The following is a 19382-nucleotide window of genomic DNA, read 5'->3' as shown; positions in this document are numbered from 1 at the left end:
CCTCTCTGTGCAGCTGTGCCACTGCTCCGTCACTGCACTGGGAAGGAGTTCCCACGCACATTTGTGCAGAACTTCCTGTACATCACTTTGTGGCCATTTCCTCTTGTCCTATCACCACACACCTCTGAGAAGAGTCCTGCCTCGTCCCTTTGCCTCCTGTTTCTTAGATATTTACAGACATTATTAGCAGAAGACAAAATTAGTCAATATATGTTGGATCTAGAAATTAAAAGCTGCGTATTGCTTATGTAGCTGAGATGTGTATTGTAGTAAAGATGGACACATTTTGCTAGAAGCATACTTCCAGTAGTGCCCAGTTACAAGCTGATTCCATCCTATCTCCTTGTACAAATGTTTTCTGTTGTGAAGATATTTGAATTTCCTTAGCAATGGATGTACATTTAGTATGCAAACTATCATATATCATGTTCAAGTGATTTAAGCTATGAATGCAGCTGCTACTTCTAACAGAGTCTTCTGAGGTATGAGAGACTGGCTGCGACTTACGAAAGGAAATCTACTTCTAAATATTTATTGCTAGAATGAAAGAATGGATCTTTCTGGACAAAGTAAAAGTAAAGCATCTTCAGATTCAATGGATCCAGATTCAGTGAAATTTAGTAAAACTAATACAGTAAAACTTACTGTATTAGTGAGCATAAAATAAATACCTAATTTGACTTTTTAATTACTCATGGCCATTCTGGATTTTTTGCATTTCAGTCTTTGAATACAAAGTCTGAGCTTAAGTGGGAATATAAATATGCAAGTCTTATACAAATATCTATACTCACATATATAAGTTTACTGACGATTTTTTTGTGGATTTGTTTTGTCAAATGAACATTTTTATTTTGTTAGATAGCATTTCTTTTGAGAAAAATCTGAGTAAGAATTCAACAAATAGGTATCCCCTAGAATACTGCATAAATAAATATTTGCTACTATGGAGAAAAATAGCACAGTTTATTAAAAAATTGACACCTTGTATTTCTGAGGATAGTGTTCTTTTGTAATAAACATTTAAAGTAATGAGCAATGTGATTGAAAGTTTTTTTCATGACTACTTTTCAGTCGATGTGCCTTTGAATTATAGTTTATTATTAGCAAATAAAAACCTGTAGTCTCAGATGACCTGGGGAAGACCATTATTATCTTAATCAAACTACATTTAGGATGCAGAAATCACAGTGTGCTACTCCAAGGTAATATACACTGTCAACAGGTATATTTTAGTTAGAATTCATGATTGTGACATGGCAGTCATTCTCTAAAGATTGTCAGACAGTAGCTTCATAGTTACAGTGACCTTTAATGACATTTTCAGTGATGCTTTTTAGTTCATTATACTCTATTTGTGTAAAATATAAGCTGAAGTTGTATCTATGGAATAGGAAATTACTTTGCACAAGCATGCATGATTAGGTACCAAAGAACTGCAATTATCCCAATACAATTGTGAGAAATCAGCAATAGCAATGCATAATTAAGCAAATGATTTGCCTTTTCAAACCCTAAATACCCATTTTTATTTTCATAGTAAAGTAGACCCATGGGCCATCAGTGGAACCACAGATATTGTTATGAGGCAGTAAACAGAGAGCCCCATTAGTTTCCTGTTAAACACATGTAGAAAAGACACATTTGGCTGTAGCTCTGTTTTAGTGCATCTAATTTGTCTCAGTGCTCTGGGACACTGGTCATCATCTTCAGAATTAAAACAATGAGGAATTAAGATCCAACATAGATCTTTTGTAATATGCCACTAATTTTTCAAGTAAAAAGTTTAAAAGCTGGCAACTTTTATTTTCTCAGAGTAACAGTGGGGAAATTACCAAAGCCTGTAGGCTCCAAACAAACTAGAATAACTTTATATCAGTTCATGCATTTCAGATGTGTATTTGACACATGTGCCAAATTTAATTTATTTTAAAATGTAATTTCAAGTATATAGCCGAAGCTAGGTATGTTAAAAGAGTATAACTAAGAATATACACCATTACTAGATAATCCCTAAGAAACTGCATATCTATCTAGACTCATTCCTATCAAAAATTACTCCCTATCCTTTACCAAGAAATTATCCCTAAGGCATACTCACAGATGTACAAAGGTGGTTTGAACACCCTACACATAAATAGTTAAATGTCTTATTTGCCAGTAATATATTTTGCAGGGAGTAAACTCCTTGTCATAGAGTGTGCAAGATACTGAAATCTTTATTGCAATCCAAAATAATTGACAAAACACAAAAGCCTATTACTACCACAATAGCTCTGAAGTGGAGACACATAATTGGGCCACTGTTGTACCTAAGATAATAACTTCTTATTTTGGGAATAATGTACAGAGCAAGGTGGCAAAGAACTCTTTATGTTCTCCTGAAGTTTATAACAATCCTCTTTGGACTATGTGTTTTTCTGTACATACTTGAGACTGTACTACCAACTATGTTTGACCATTGTTAGCAACACCTACAGAAGCATGCAAAGCTCTAACAGGAAAATTAGCTAAGCAATGTGTAAGTCTATTGATATATTAAAAGAAAGAAATAGTCATTCTTTAGAAGTGAAGATGCTTAGTTAATCCATTTGTGCATATAAATTAGCTGTCTACGAGTTGTCTTCCTAAGTGTATTATAGTCCCTATGTTAGAAAACTTCACTTAGATCATTCTGGAGACAGAAAAATGAAAATAAGTATTTCCTTCTGCTTTAACTATTTGGTGTTATGAAATGAGACTCCATTTTATGGAATTTCATGGAACATAAATTCTCACTGTCGCTTTACTGTAAATGATGGATTATCTTGTTGATTTCTTTATGACCTCTTGCCCTTTTTTTTTTGCCAATGAAGCTCAGTGTAAATTGCAGCCACTAAAAAAGTGATGTATTGTTTGAACACAGGGTATAGGATGAATGTTGTTAGAAATAGAGTGAAGCTTAATATTATTATTTTATTAAATCTTTGATTTGTTTTCAATCTACTGCTCTTTGAAAAGTAGGAGTTACAGTTTTCAAGGTTGTCTTTGATATACCTTTTTGCCCTTTTATGTATAAATATTTATATTTTATATAAACCGTATTAATTTCATACATATGGACACAAAAACACACTCTCTCACACATACATATATATTATCAATATAAGAGATACAGATCAAGCAATGACCTTCTGTATAAAAAAAAAGTGCAATGTTTTCGATTCTCAGGATTTTGCTGGAATATTTTATTTGGAAGCCTAGAACTCTCCTTTTCAGATAAAGCACTTGAATTCCTCTGTTGAAGTGTTTGGTAGTTGAAAATAATCATTTGTGGACTTCTATTTGGAGCAGACTTCTTCTGGTCAATGTATCAGTAAACTCCAGGCAGGATATTAAATCTATAATTCATTGCAGGCAGAGGTACCTGAGCTAAACTCATCGGGAATTAGAGAAGCCTGAGGAACACTGGGCTCACTTGGCTGCTTCACATAGACAATTTGGTTCAGTCTGAGTTTAAAATTAGTACAAGAGGTTTGGAGAAGATACGCTTGGAGGGGAAAGAGAATTTAAAAAATAAATAATTAAATAGGTCTGTGAGATAGCCCAAACTAGGAGTGCTGAATTTTATGAAGTCCAAGTACTGTTTGTCCAGCCAAAATGTATAAAGCATCCCAGTTTATTGAGAGTTTTATATAGCATTTAAGACCCACTGCCACAACTAATGATGTCTTCTATTTTGTTGTTGTTGTTGTTTTTCACAGGCTCACCTAGTAGCAGCTTTTGAAAAAAGCTTAGGAAACATGACTGGCCGTTTGCAAAGTCTTACAATGACAGCTGAGCAGAAGGTATGTTTACCAGAGAAGATGCTGTAATGAGGAATGAAAGCAATAGACTACAAAACAAAAAATTACAGTTTCGTTTAAAAAATGGTGAAAGGAAATAGGAACAGCTGTAGAAATAAGGCAGACCTTTCTGTAGTGGCCGTTGTGATCAAATCTTCATAAAGCTCCAGGATAATTAAACTCTGAACATCAGGGTTATCCAGACTATATCACAGAATAGCTTGAAGATTAAAGCTTCCAGATTTTAATGAAATGTATGCATTTCTAGGTTTAATCCATACTGAAAGATGCTTTAACAAATAGTTATAGCCCAGCCTAACAGCTTTGTCAGAATGACAGCCGTATGGGAAGGGAAGGACTCTAGGCAGAGAAAAATGCCTCCATTCATTGTTAATGCAGGTTGGTTATCCTATCCACTTAGAAATGGTTCTGTTTTTCCCCGTGCTTTTATTTGGGAATAAATCTAATAAATTTGAATTATTTAAATAAATTTAATAAATTTAATGTGAGGGTTTGTCCCCAGCTGAAGATTCTGCCCGTAGGAAGTTTGAACAATGTCCTATAAAGGAAGGGGCATCAGTGAGCCAGGCTCTGAAAGAAACTGCATATCAGTGAGCTGTTTCTCACCTCTAGAACCAGTCTACCTGTGTATAAAATAAAATTTCACAGTCTGATAGAGGACAAATAGATGCAAGATGTATTGTGAACTGGATAGAAAATATTGATATTGCTTGCATTTTTTTCTTAAAGCAAAATTATTAAATAAACAAATAAAAAGATTTATTTTAAAATTAACTTTTAACAAAGTATAATTTCCCTCAAAGATTTTCTTTTCAGAAGAGATTAAATACTGGCTTTGAAAAAAATCATCACATAAGCAACCTTGTTCCCCTTAGATTTGAAATGTCTCTTCTTTTCTCTGCTGTTGAGATTAAATTCCTTTAATCCTCATTTCACAAATAAGGGCTGGAATGAGAGGTTTAACACATCAGTAGAAAAAGCTGGGTTTTTGTTGGTTTTTTTTTTAATTAAAATTGACTCTGAATTCCAGTGCAGAACTTCTTGCACTGAAGCAGAGTGATTTCACTGAGTGGTAAGACAGTCCCTGTTAAACAGCTTTTTTTTTGTAATTGAATTATTTATTTTGTTTTACTATTTTTACTGAAAAGTACGCAAATTTAGATGGAGTTTCATCCATTAGAGAGTAGCCTCCATTCTAAAAGATGTAATCTTTTGGTTTTCTTGCCTCTAGGCAATAAAGTTTTTGCCTTTTTCTTCACTTTAAGTATTCAACCAAGACTTGTTTTACATCAAATTTTATATATAAAAATAGGTTTTCTCCTCCTAAGGAATAACATGATCTCTTTACATAGGAAAAATACACAATTATATATTATTTTAATGTCACTGGAGAGAAAACATAAATACTACTTGGAAGTTCTGTCATCCTTGTGCTCATCCAGGCAGTCTTAGGTACTTCAGTTTAGTCATTCTTGTCACTTTCCTTGGTTTAGATAAATGTTATTCTTGTGCCATCAATTTCCAGTTCTCATTGTTCTTCCAATAGGAATCTGAGCTTATAGAGCTACGGGAAACCATTGAAATGCTGAAAGCCCAAAATTCTGCTGCACAAGCTGCTATTCAAGGAGCCCTGAATGGCCCTGATCACACCCACAAAGGTATGATTTTGTCACTGTTAAAATAAATACAGAGTTTCTCCTCAGAAAAAAAGAAATGAAAATAAAAAAGGCTGATCACTACTTTTCTGTTGTTTTGGGGGCTCTGTTGCAAAGGCAAGAACATTCTGAAGCAAGTGGTAGGCATACTTGTGGTATTTCCGTGGCTGGAAACCTTCTCTGAATCTCTTCTTTGCTGAAGAATTCTGGGAACCTTGTCTTCTCAGAACAGGGTGGCCAGGTGTGACCTGCGTAGAGATGTCAAGAGTTAAACATTTTGCTGCAGTTGTATTCTGAAGTACTCCCAAAACACCAGTATAATCTTAAGGCAAAACTTGGTTATACCTTGGAAATCCAGCGTAAGATGTAGCTCTGCAAGTTGTTATAATCATTAAGAGAGACACTGACAACAACTGATCTATCTCTTCACAAGTTGCCAAATCAGTGCAGGAAGGCAGGCATTTTAAATTGCGGATTTTGAATTAATTTGTCATGTTTGGCAGATGTTATGTGATAAATACATACTTCAGAGGTATGTGTTGATGAGAAATAGCAAAGTAATCACTTGAAGAAAAAAATTATAACAGAATTCATTTTTGAAAGTGCCACTGATCTTTCCTTATAGAGGTCATCATTTAGATGACTGCCCTGAGATAATTTCATTCCATGAAATGCAAGTTAGAAAAGTTAACTTCTTGGAAGTAAAAAATAACCTAATAAGTAATATTGTTTGGTATTTGTGAGTATGTTCTGCAAGAATATATTCCGGTGATTAAATTATATTTATTAGAGACTTTTAGGAAATTGAAACTCAGAAGCCTCACCAATCGTTTTAGTAATCTCCAATTCTTATTCTGCTTCATTTGTATTAAATGAACCTGCCTGCTTATTTCTGTCATGGTATATTAGGAGGTATAATCTGAATTCTGATTAGGTCATCTACAAGTCATATAGTGCCTCTACTGCTCAGACAAAAAAAATTAAACCCTGTAGCACAATTGGTAACTCAGGTAATCCATCTCTGGAAAAAACTGCTTTGCTGTGATGTTACACCTGTGTGGTTTGCTGTTCTTGGTCATTGCCAACATGCCTTCCCATCCAGAGAGGCACATACATATTCTGAATATATCCCCATTGACTCCCACTTGGTTTCTCACAGGCTGCAGTAGGTTGGATACAAGCCGTGGTAAGAATCAACGCCTTTTATATGCATTTAGGCTTCAATTGAGAAGCGTGGTGATGTATAAATACAAGAAAAAATATTATCTTGAAGTAGAGTCTATATCACCTAGACAGATGGCTTTCAGTGCATTTCCTTTTCTTTTTTAGATTTACGTATTAGACGGCAGCATTCTTCAGAAAGTGTTTCCAGCATCAACAGTGCAACAAGCCACTCAAGCATTGGAAGTGGTAATGATGCTGACTCCAAAAAAAAGAAAAAGAAAAACTGGGTAAGTGCTCAACAGATCTAAACATATATTTTATCTACTATGTCATTTCTTAGTGACTGTGTAGCATACTTGGCCCATTTTGTCTACAGTATTCATGTTGGGCCAGACAGATGCAAAGCAATTCACTTTTAATGCACATTGTGATACTACTAGCAAACTAAAAATTGTTGAATGTTAATGGGGAATTATTTGCATAAGTCAGGATAATTAAATATATATATATTAATAATAAAAACTGGACCTTGAAATTTATTGTGACCTAAAATATTTATGGGCCATGTTGAAATCACGCTTAATTTTTCTTCAATAAGAGTATGATTAAAAACCTGGGCTCAAATACATTATGCAGATATGGAGTTGAAATATGTTAAGAATTATCGTGTAAAATTAGTATGGTGTTTAAAGAAAGATGCTTCCACACAGGAACACATGAATACCACATGGTACTAAGGATTTAATCAAATATTTTCAATTAGTAATCAGAAAATATGTTTTTGTTGCTCAAAAAATATTACCTGCGTAAACATTTGTTTTAAAATACTGATCAGCCTTCATTCCCTTGATTTGTAATTCCACACTCTTTCATGTTTCTGCAAGGTGAACTCTAGAGGAAGTGAGGTGAATATGTACCATGGAAAATTTGGCATGCATCTATAAAGAACCCTATCTTGGCATGATTGCTATTTATTTTGGCAGTAGGCTTTTATACCTTCTAAAAACAGATTATCTTGTTTGTCTTCTCAGTTTCTCTTTATTCATTTTAATATCAAAGTTTAGACTCTAGAAAGGGGGAGTGTAGCCAAAATCCATTTCTTTCTTGTTAGATTTCATGATCTGAAAAATAGAAAAATACTTAAGCAACGTTTCTCTGGTCAGTGGTCACACTCCCCGATTACAACATGAAAATAAAATGCTGGAGTACCTCATTTTTTTTGGTAGAGGTTTGTCATTGAGTTTTATACAATTTTAAATCAGAACAACTTTCTGAAAATAAAGAAAGCAACATATTTCTCCTAAGTTGGTCAACTTCTCTATTTAGACAAAGGCTAGTTAAAATTCAATGCAAACCAAACTGTTCTCATCTTGGCTCCTTATGAAATAAATGGCTCTTTGGCTATTCTGTCCCTTTTCAATACCAGCAAAGCTTCTAGAGAAAAAACGCAATGCTTATATGTTCAGAGATCTTACTATTCTAAAGGAAATGGCAGCACAGTATAGATAACATTTCAGCTAACATTCTTAGCAGTTCAACAAAGCAAGTCTTACGTTCTAGCTTAAGTCTTCTCGCTTGTGATCTCAATGAGAGCACTGGAACAGTTTGGCTGTTCAAATTTAAGTCAATTAGCAATAAATTGGACTTGTCTTTTGATTTCAGCATTTAGGAACACCAGATTCTGCCTGAACCTAGATGTGAAGTGGTTATTTAAAGCCTTCCCTGGAGGGGAATGCCATGGGAATGGGATTCCTCTGGGTCTACTGGCTTTAAATGAGCACCCCTCTCTCCCAGAGCTGCATTGCTCAGTCCTGCATCTTTTCCAAAGATTTATGTTTGCGCTGCGCTGGATTAATAAATGAAAAACAAACACTGTATCATGTTTTTAGAGATACTGTGTTGCATATGTTAATACCTTGCTTCTGTATACTGACCTCAGGCAGTGGCTAGGATGGCATCTGCAAACTAACTTTTCAAAACATGACCTGCATGCAGATTGCTGGGATGAGTGAAGTAATCTTGCTCTGTGTTTATTTTCCAGCTAAGAAGCTCTTTCAAACAGGCCTTTGGAAAGAAGAAGTCCACCAAACCCCCCTCCTCACATTCTGACATTGAAGAGCAGACAGACTCCTCTCTTCCTTCATCACCCAAATTGCCCCACAGCTCAGGAGAGTGTGGGGCAACGTCAATGAAACCGTCGCAATCAGCTTCTGCGTAAGTCTCTCCCTCAACAAAGCTTTCTTCCCAAGTGGGATGAACGATGAACTGTGAAGTAGACCTCTTCAAAGTGGGTAGCTGAAAATCAGAAACCATTGCCAACTGCCATGATCTTTAAAACCATTACTTCCATCCATTTGCCAGGTTCACTCTGTTTACACACTTATTTTCCAGCAACTTTTTCTTAGAATATTCTCTTTTCCTTTCACAGATTTTATCAAAAATCATCCAGTGGTACAAATCTCTTTACAAATGAATGCCCCCAAAATCTTATGTTGTGCTTTTCCTACACAACGAACAACTCTATCGTATCCATTTAGTAAAGGCCAAACACTGCAATGCCTTCCTTCACTGTATACTAAAAAATGTCATTTTATTTTCCTGACATCTTTAAATTTTTACAATATGTTCATCCTTTCTGTTCTTGCTTTCTCTTCTATTCGTCTACTAATTTATATCTGTTTTTTAATCAATTTCCCCTGCTTTTTCAGCATGAATTTATTTATTCATTTATTTATTTACAGGACTTTCTGTTTTAATTTTGTTCAGATCAGCATCTTTGTCAGGGCTGAAAACAAGTCATCAATCAAATGAAGCAGTCTCATTTCTTTATTATGAAATCATGCATTCTTGTTGTTGCTTTTATTTTCAATATGTTCTTTCAGAATTCTCAGTTCCCATTCATATTCTCCTACAAGTTTGAGTTTTTTATCTAAATCCTTTAAATTCAATCCTAATTTTTTCCAACATGGGTAAATCAGCCTCCTGGAACACTCTCTCAAGCATACAGAACTTCCATCTACCTTCTTTGTCTTGTTCTTAGTACAGTTAGTTCAGAACTGCTCTTCCTTGGCGCGTGCAGGGAAGTCTCTTCTTGAGGCTAATTGCTGAAATTTTGAGTAGAGTTTCACTGTGTTACGTATGCACTTTTTGACAACCAACTTTTGATAGACTAAGGATTTTTATTACTAGGCTTAGGCAGCAAATATTTGCATAAAAGAAACTGCTTCACAATAAATGTTTTCCATTTCACACATTCCATGCAGCCTATTAAAGATTAACTCATCTACATGTCTAATTTTATGGGGCATTTTATATGAAGCTCACACTTTTATGGTTTCAGGTATATGTGTGTATTCAGGGAATAATTTCTACATGTTTGGTACCCTTCAGTCTGATTCACTATCAACTTTAAAATCACTTGTAAAAACCTTAATAGAAAGCACTCGAACACTGTTCTTCAACACGATTATCTATTCATGATTCACAGATCTGCTTTCATAACCTTTTTTTTTCCAACTATGTCTCTTTGAGTTGCTCTCTACATGTCCTGATCGCTTGGAGTTATCAAGAGCAATACTACATATCTAACTTTTTATCTCAAGCTCTGCATATGGTTGCTTGGTTTCTGAGCCTTTACTTCCTAAACTCAGTCTAGTTTATGGCCTTCAAGCTCTTCCTCTGTAAAATTTCTGAACACCAGTCTTTTGAATATTTTTCTTTATTATTGTGAGCTTTCTGCACAGGATATAAGACAGCCATTTTTTTACATAAAATGTATCTCTTTAGATTAATTTATTTTTCTGTTACATTGATAATGTTACTTTTTTTGCAAGACTGTTTTCTGCTGCACCATTTGAAATTCTATTGTCTTTCATAGTCATTAGCAGTCGCTATTTAAAGATCACGACTTAGTTCCCTTCACCCAAAATTACCTAATGATTTAACAACCCTGCAACTGTCAAAAGAGAGAAAACTTAAAATTATTTATAAACATTTTTAACCTTTTTCTTTAGATCAGAATTCTGACCTTCTTTCTGTGACTGCTTGGCAGTCCTTTTGATGAAGCCTAAACATCTTACTGAATTTTATGGATGCAGGGGCTGTGTGTTGAAGAACTGCAAACAAACAAACAAATTGTTTCATGCTTTCTGCTTCTCTTCTCCTAACATTCTCTTGTGAGGCCCCATCTGAAGTACTGCATCCAGGCCTTGGGCCCCCAGCTTGAGAAAGACACAGAGGTCTTGGAACAGGTCCAGAGGAGGGCCAGTAAGATTATCAGAGTGATGGATCTTCTCTCCTATGAAGAAAGCTTAAGGGAACTGGGCTCGTTTAGCTTGGAGAAGAGAAAGCTCCAGGAAGACCACATTGTGGCTTTCCAGTACTTGAAGAGAATGTATAAACAGGATGGAGAATGACTGTTTACCATGGGTTGATAGTGATAGGACAAGGGTGAATGGTTTTAAACTAAGACAGTGGAGATTAGGTTGGATGTTAGGAGGAAGTTTTTCACTCAGAGGGTGGTGATGCACTGGAACAGGTTGCCCAGAGATGCTGTGGATGCCCCATCCCTGGAGGCATTCAAGGCAAGGATGGAAGTGGCTCTGGGCAGCATGGTCTAGTGGTTGGCAACCCTGCCCATGGCAGGGGGGTTGAAATTAGATCATCTCTGAGTTCCATTTCAACCCAGACCATTCTATGTTTCTAAACAGTCTAGACAGCTTCTTCCTGATTTTTCTAGAGCCACAGCCAGGCTTTCTGCTTAGTTTTTATCTACTCTGAAGATGTCTTCATGAAGTGTTTTTTTTTCCTACTTCTCATAACATACTGGAAAAAGACCAAGGAAAGTGAAAAAATATTTATGTGATTTCACAGCTGTCAAAGTTATTGTATGAGCTAAAATATGCATTTAAATCAAATTTCATTTTTTATTTTGTTACTATAGGTATGGGCACTTCAAAGGAAGAATTGTGTCATAATATTTTTAAAAAAATCCTAGAATATGCTTTTTTTTCACTTTTGCTCACATTTAAAATATTTGTGCACATTGTGAATAATATTCTTTCTTTTTCCTCTTCAGTTTGCCATATTTTTTATTTCCAATGAACATCATCTTCCATTTGCTTACAGTTTCTTAACATTTTTTTCTTGACATGAGTCTCTTATTCTAAAACATTGACTTTACTTTCTTCCAATTGCATCTGTCCAACACGTGTGTGTGTGCAGGTCCTCTCTAGTCTGGGCACCAAAGAAAAGGCAAAATGGTCACGTGGTCTACAGGCATAGATCCCGGTAAAACTGAGTGTGGGGCATGGAGTTGTGTACCCAGCTGCTGACCTGAAAAACACTGCATCTTCTCTTCCAAAATGCATTTGCATGCATTTGGCAATTAAATTTGACTTCTGATTCTTGTTTGTAGTATTAGTAGTAATAATTACAATAATAATATTACTTATTGTCATAAAATGTGTTTCATATTTAAATGGTTCTGCAAATATTAACTATTTACAGTGTCAGTCTAAGAAACAAATAACATTTAGTGAACTGTTGAAAATATTTGACAGATCTAGAGATAACTCCATGACAATATTGCATAGTGTAACAATGGATCCAAAATTCAATGTTTTATTTTGGACTGGTTCCGTTATGCAATAGATCTGGGTCTGATGGATACACAGATGTAAAACAATCTGAAATGAGATTTGAAGAGTTGCTGAATGCTTCGGCTGGTCATGTTTTTATCTTTTCTCATAATATAATGTCTTCTTTCCTTAAAATTAGTACTTAGAAAATGTAATCACATGGTGACTACTTTTAATTCTATATTCAAGGGAAAAAAATGCTATCTAAGAAAAATCACCCTTTAATTTAGACACTGTAGGTTTCCCAAACTATAGGGAAATGGATGAATTAAAACCAATACAGATCAAAATCTTCAGGATCATGAAGAAGTGTCTGTTCAAAACAGAAAAAAAAACTGTTTGTGACTGAAAGATAATATCAGTAGCACAGTTTGATTGGCAGACTTCAGTTCTTACTGCATAGAAAAATCATAACCTTTACACTGAAGAAAGGATGCAGAAATAAAATCAGGTTAAAGCTCATGGGTGATGCACAGCCAAAGAGAGATTTCTTCAAAGTTTTTAACAACTTTATTTTTTTACTATAGTGTTCTAACTAAAATAGAAAGGTATAAAGCAAGCTGATCTTTCATCTGGAGGTTTTTTCATTTTCTAATTTGCAATTTAAGCCTTTTCATGTTTCTTTGATAAGAATCTCTCTTCACTCATAGGGTTTCACCAGCAGCAAGCATTTTCTGTCCTTTGATGTTTAGTAATGGTACTGCTTTGGGGAGGGAATCTTCCTTTAATCTCCTGCCTGTCACCTGCTCCTTTTTAGGATCTGTGAGTGCACAGAGGCAGAGGCTGAAATTATTCTTCAGCTAAAGAGTGAGCTGAGGGAGAAAGAGCTAAAGTTAACGGACATTCGTCTTGAAGCCCTCAGCTCTGCACATCATCTGGATCAGATTCGGGAGGCCATGAACCGCATGCAGGTTAGTGCAGTAGCTGAAGTGATGACAGAGGTGAACACCGAAAGTATGCTTGGTGTACTTCCTTTGCTTTGTTTCAGGTACATGTTGGTATGCAGCAAACTACTAGATTGTCAGAGCTTCCAAAGGATGAGTGTAATAAGTGTTCATCTTATAATTAGAGTAGCCCTAGCATTTATATTATCAGCTAAACTGTCTAAGGGAGGTTGAAAAAGATAAAATCTATTATCTAAACCCTATATATGGTGAAAGGTGCGTGACAGACAAGCAGATCAAGAAGTAATTTCTATAGATCTTTAAATGCTTCATCCATGGGGCAATATTCTCTCTTCATGTCTAATTCCTAACCTAGTCATGGCTTGCAGAAGCAAACTATGTAAAATTGAACTAGATAATTGTATCCAAGATCACTCAATTTTTTCTACATTATTACCTGTGATACTGCTTCAAGTATTTCTTGAACACATCTTACTATTTCAGAAGGCTTTTCCTTTCATGTGAAAGGATGCAGAAAGAATGGCCCTGTTCTTCAATGTGGTATAGAGCTATGTGGGGATCAGCTCTGTTGCCCATATAAAATTGTCTAGAGTCATGCTGAGTGCCCAGAAATATCCGCAGCATTCACACAGATGGGACACAATCTTACACTGGGATGTGAAGGCCTAAACAAGCTGAACTTCCTCAGGAGAGGGATTTGATGTAGTTGCATGCCTCCAAAGCTTTAATTTCACCAAAACTGGGCCAAGGTAACTACTTCAGATGCTGCCATTGGTAATCACCAATTCTTCTCAAGTTCTCCCAGACAGACAGACAGTCACCTTGGAGATAACAGGCTGACACTTTGGAGAATGGATGGGGATTTGGAAAGGGAAAGTATAGGACTGGTGAGGAAGATGTAAGAATGCTATGTGTATTATAAGCACTGCAAAAATCTGAAGCACTGCTGAATGGAAGACTGCTAAGAGTTGTGTGATTATGTATTGTGGAGTAGATTGAAATTACATGACTCGTTTCACCATAGTTCCTGATATGAACCCAAGGCTAAATGTTTCCTTCTGTCAATATTTTCCTGTTTTGGCCCTTCCATTTCACATTTTCCTCACCTTTAGTGAGGATCTGTAAGATCTTTTTATTTCTCTAGCAGTTGCTTTTTTTTGTGATGGTATCCTATATGATTTACTTGTATAATATGATGGAACAGCCTTCATAAAAGAATAGGGCTTTTAGCAGAGTGTTAATGAATCTGGAATTAAATTTGATGTGCAAAACAGTCTGCGAAAATAAGCCATTGCTTTGTGCTGTGCTTTGTGATGTGACTGAAAACTAGCTCTGGCTGGTACCAGGCTGTTGTCAGGGTGCCTTCATTTTATTATTGCACTTTTAGTGATCACCTAGCATCACAGAGAACATAGTTAAAAAAAGAAATCTCTTAGTTGTGCTGATTCATCTCTCATTGTGTATTTTCATCAAAGAGGGTTTGCTGGCCATTGCAGGACCAATCCCATGTTAGAATGATCAAAGAGTCTTATCTGATACCAAGGAAGGTTATGAAACTTAAAATATCGATTTCTAATTGTTTATTTTTTTATTTTCTTTCTCCTCTGTGAAGAAGAAAATTTTACCTTCAATGGCAGTAATCGTTTTCATGACTTTAGAAACATTGATATATCCAAGATTTTGCTAATAACTTCTTTAACTTACCTAAGATACTTGGAAATTAAAAATAGCTTCTAAAACTGGAGGTAGCTGAGGAATTTTCCACTGTACTTGAACTATGGTCAACTGTACAAGAAATGCATCATCTTGGTGTTTATGAAATATCTTGAGGCAAAAGCTAGAACAACATTGTAGGAAATTTCCTGTTGTTTCAGGTGTAAGGGCAATCCACCTTTCATTCATTGGGTTTCTTCTTCCAATACAATGCAAAATGCTGCAGTAAAACTGCTGAGACACTTATCTCCTCCAGGTGCACAGCAGGCACCAAAATGAGCACTGTCAGTGGTTTTCCAAAAGAATAACTTCCTGAACTTTCATGTTGATTCCTTTTGAATACAGAATGAAATTGAGATATTGAAAGCTGAAAATGATCGTCTAAAGGCAGAGACTGGAAATACTGGAAAACCTGCCCGGCCATCATCAGAGTCTTCAAGTAGCACATCGTCTTCTTCATCACGGCAGTCACTAGGACTTTCTCTGAACAATTTAAACATCACTGAATCTGTTACATCAGGTAATCTTAGTTTGAGCACATGCATAACTCATTGATTTATAATAATTTATTAGTTTTCTTAGGATTCATACATGAAAATTACGATGCCTCATGTCACTCACATGAACATCAGATGAACATTCAGTAAAGGAGATAAGGAACAAAGTTGGCAGACATTTCAGAAAAGAATAGTATAGATAGATTCTCATGTCCATATGGGACAAATATCAGCATAGTACGTGCAACTTTCTTTGTTTATTTACAGATCTCTTCAGTCATTTTCCTTAACATCACATTTGCATCTTGAGCAGAAGGTTGTCTCAGTTATCCCTTACACTTCTTTTAGGTGGTATAGCTAGCTATCCCATGTTGGACCAAAGCATTGTTCATCACAGGAGCCAAATCCTGCCTGGCCTTACTAAGCATTCTCATTGTCTCCCATGAATGAGAGAAAGCAAGCAGAACTGTGGTGTACATCCTGAACATTAACATTTCATTATTTTTCATGCCACAGAGTTTATGACAATAAGCTTTCTACACTTGTTTTGCTAATGTAGCCAAGAAACAGAAGTGCTGTCTCTAACATTAGAATCAGAAGCATAGCAGAAGCAAAGCAGCACTCATTAGCATAGACTCTGTAGAAAGAATAATGTAGTCTCTGGAAGCAATGAAAATGTGGCTAATAACTGTAGAAAGAGTCTAGGCAAGACTACAGCTGGGAATGAGCCAAACTGCCTGACTGTAATTTGGGTTGGCAGCCAGACATATTATCTTGCCAGTCATTAATTACATGGATATTTAAATATTTCTTCTGGTTAGCATCAATTTGATATGAAAATCAATATATTTTTATTCGCATTCCAACCTATTTTTTTCCAGTCCTAGCTTTTAGAATATATGAATTCAAATTTGACCGTGGTGTACATTGAAGTGTTGTGAAGAACAGGAGAAGTTTGCCTATCGTCTCTGCTCACACATTTGCACACAAATTTAAATAAATAAATAGAATAGGTTTTTGTTTTTTTTAAAGGGGAATTTTAGAAACCTTTTATAATAGCAGCTATGAGCATTTTGTCTCTTGTCTCTCTCTTTTCTAGATATAGGAAAAAAATACAAGCTTTATGTAATTTTCTCTGTTATTGGTTCAGGATGTTTTTGTAGCGTGAAAGGTAATTACTTCTGGTTGCAAAAAATTAAAGAAATAAGAGTGCCTAATGAGAAGTGGAGGATTTCATTTGATTACAAATCCAGCCTTTTTGATCATCATGAGTATAATTTTATTGCTGTGCCAGAGAACTAAGAAGTGTGACAACTTCTTCTGTGTTCTGTGGGGTTCTGGCACTACTGAAAAAATATTCAATATGAAACACATGTCCCTGAGATACGAAGAGGTTGATCCTGTTGGGAACTAAGCTAAGACAGGTAACGAGGGCTTTTGCTCATTGCATTATAAATGCCATGGCATTTTCTAGGAAACCAGTGTCAACTGGAAATCGCCAAAACTATTCGCTGCCTCTTCCCAAGTGTATGACTATATCCTCCAGATAGGTGAGAGTGAAGAATGTAAAACAAGGACCAGTACAGGACTTTATCTGCACTATCTGATAAAAAGTGGGGTGAAACCCAAACAGAAAGTTTCTGGGGCCACCATAGTGTAGCTAGTATGCTAGCAGGGGTCTAGCAGGAGATAGCAATTGGCACGCTCCTGGAGTTAGGCCCATTGGGTGCATCTTCTCAGCTTGTTCTGCCAGTGAGAGACCCCTCAAAAGCAAATGTTGTGGGTTTTTTTTTTGTGTTTTTATTCCTAGCCAAAGAATCGTGCCTTGATCATAAAGGCTTACAGAAAACTATATTTGAAAGGCTACCTAAGGGTCATCTAGAAACTGAAAAATTTCAGATGATCAGAGAGATTGTAAATTGCCCTCAGATGAACTGTGACATTATGAGAGCTCTTAAGATTTATCATATATGCCAAAAATGTCAGAGAAGTGAAGTGAAGCATTCAGTGTTGGTGGAACGGAAGAACTGGCTGCCTAGAACAAAATATGCAGATTTGATTTTTTCAGGCTCACAGCAAAATGTGCTTCATCTGATCCATTATAAATAAATAAGTTATAAAATGGGCAGAATCTGCTTTCTAGATCTCAGTTTTCTAGGTCTTAGAGTAAACTGTCAAACATTTTACATGAGGACCTACTTATTTTTAATACATTCATTGAGTTCATATTGTTAAGTCTTATTTCCTTTTGCTTCAAGCAAGTACTTCAATGACTGAATCTTACTGGCACCTTCTTTAATTTGAGGGAAATTAGACTTTGTGCAGACTATGACATAAAGTTAGTGCGTTCGTTCAATCATAGTAGTGGGAATAAGTAGGATTTATGGTAGTGGATTACTGTGCTGACCTTTGAAGAAAATGCAAATTCATAATCTCTCCTAACTTGATAGTTTAAATGTCTAACATTAAAATCTCCGACAGAACTTCTAGAGGAGGACAGCCATTTTATTTGCTGCAATAAAACTACAGGCTCAGCCTTCAGTAAGAAATACTGATTATTTATCAGTAGATTATCATTTCTAGATTATCATTTAAGGACTTAGTGAGCAGCTAAAAACAGAGACATGATGCAGATCAGAATCGCTCCTTACTGCCAAGAAAACTAAAACTTTTTCTTGGAGGAATGGCTAAATGCAGTCACATGTTCTAGAGGAGTGCAAAATTATCTTCTAATGGATTCTGTTTGTAAGCCTGTATTATGGGGTAAAAGGACTCAATCAATGCCATGTGTACAGAAGGTGAAAAATTAATCTAGAAAGAGAAATTAAAATGCTGTTTTACTAGAGCAGCAAGCATATCATTGCAAGGATTTGTTGTTTTTCTCCTGCCAGCATTCTAAAGGGCACAGCGAGTACCCAAAGACATAAACTCAATTTAAGTTTTAAACAACATCTTTTTGTAGATGAATGGTTTTGAACAACTTCCAAGAAGGAAAGCAAAGGCAAAATTATAATGCAAAGATTTCTTTCTTTCTGGTTTTCCAATTCATTTTTACATTATTAATGCTCCTAATATTGCTTCAAAAATGATAAATTGTAATTGTCTTTTTCATCTCTAACAGAAAAGGAAAAATGGGAATAAATAGGAATTAAAATGATTGGAAGTTGTGATGGCAACCTTTGTTTTTAATCAAAAAACCCTTTAAGCAAGTGTTAAACTGATGAGGTGAGCATAACTGATATGATTTGTCAGATCTATTTCTTTCCTTCTTTTATTGCAGATATTTTGTTGGATGATGTTACAGATGGAGCACTCCACAAAGAGGGCCATAGTGTGAAAATTTTAGTCACTATAAATAAGGGTTATAGTCGATCCAAGGTAAGTTCATTACCCAGTGGTCACAAAATTATTACTCTGACACATCCTCAATTACAGTAACTAAGCTCTTTTTGGTATTTTCAGCTAGGAACTGAATAAATGTCAAAAAGGCAGCAGCCCTTTTCCCTGTTGTCCATGTTCAGTTTGGCGCTCTCCATAGACTCATGTCATATGTTCTCCTCCTGCCTTTGTTGTGACTCAAACATTACCAATTCTCAGTTTAATTAGTAGTTCTAATAAGTTTTAATAAGACATTCTGGGACTTGCTAGCTCCATTTAAAAGTAGTTATAAATTAAATATATGCTTTATACCCTTTGGAGTGAAACTATGAATATGCTGCTAGGTAATCAGTTTGGAATAGAATTGTTTTATGTTCTGTGTTGCAGAAATATTATAAATACAGTACAACTTTTATTTGCATTCAGCTCTTTATAATTACTGATGAAAGCTTAGGGAAGAATAAGATACTGTATTGCCTTCTATATAAATGTGCGCCAAAGTAATATCTCCTATATCTATTTCTGGCATGGAGACTATTAAAAAACTTGTAACATACCATATCAAACAATACTACTTTTCTTTATT

The 19382-nt window shown here is 35.5% G+C and overlaps 1 protein-coding gene across 2 annotated transcripts in view; it reads left to right on the top strand.

Moving 5' to 3' along the window:
• NAV3 (neuron navigator 3) overlaps positions 1-19382 on the top strand; it is a 258103-nt gene that overhangs the window by 225288 nt on the left and 13433 nt on the right. For both annotated transcript variants that reach the window (XM_065743241.1, XM_065743240.1), the window contains exons 23-29: positions 3744-3827; positions 5392-5503; positions 6830-6951; positions 8706-8878; positions 13061-13214; positions 15267-15441; positions 18699-18796. In XM_065743241.1, coding sequence (XP_065599313.1) covers positions 3744-3827; positions 5392-5503; positions 6830-6951; positions 8706-8878; positions 13061-13214; positions 15267-15441; positions 18699-18796 — 918 coding nt within the window. The remainder of the gene's footprint in view (positions 1-3743; positions 3828-5391; positions 5504-6829; positions 6952-8705; positions 8879-13060; positions 13215-15266; positions 15442-18698; positions 18797-19382) is intronic.

Source organism: Cyrtonyx montezumae, unplaced genomic scaffold, assembly GCF_038088225.1.
Source record: "Cyrtonyx montezumae isolate F1298 unplaced genomic scaffold, pur_monq_1.0 scaffold_3, whole genome shotgun sequence".
In the NCBI taxonomy this organism is placed as follows: domain Eukaryota; kingdom Metazoa; phylum Chordata; class Aves; order Galliformes; family Odontophoridae; genus Cyrtonyx; species Cyrtonyx montezumae.
The sequence above is the reverse complement of the archived record's forward strand: the minus strand, read 5'-3'. Positions and strand labels throughout refer to the sequence as shown.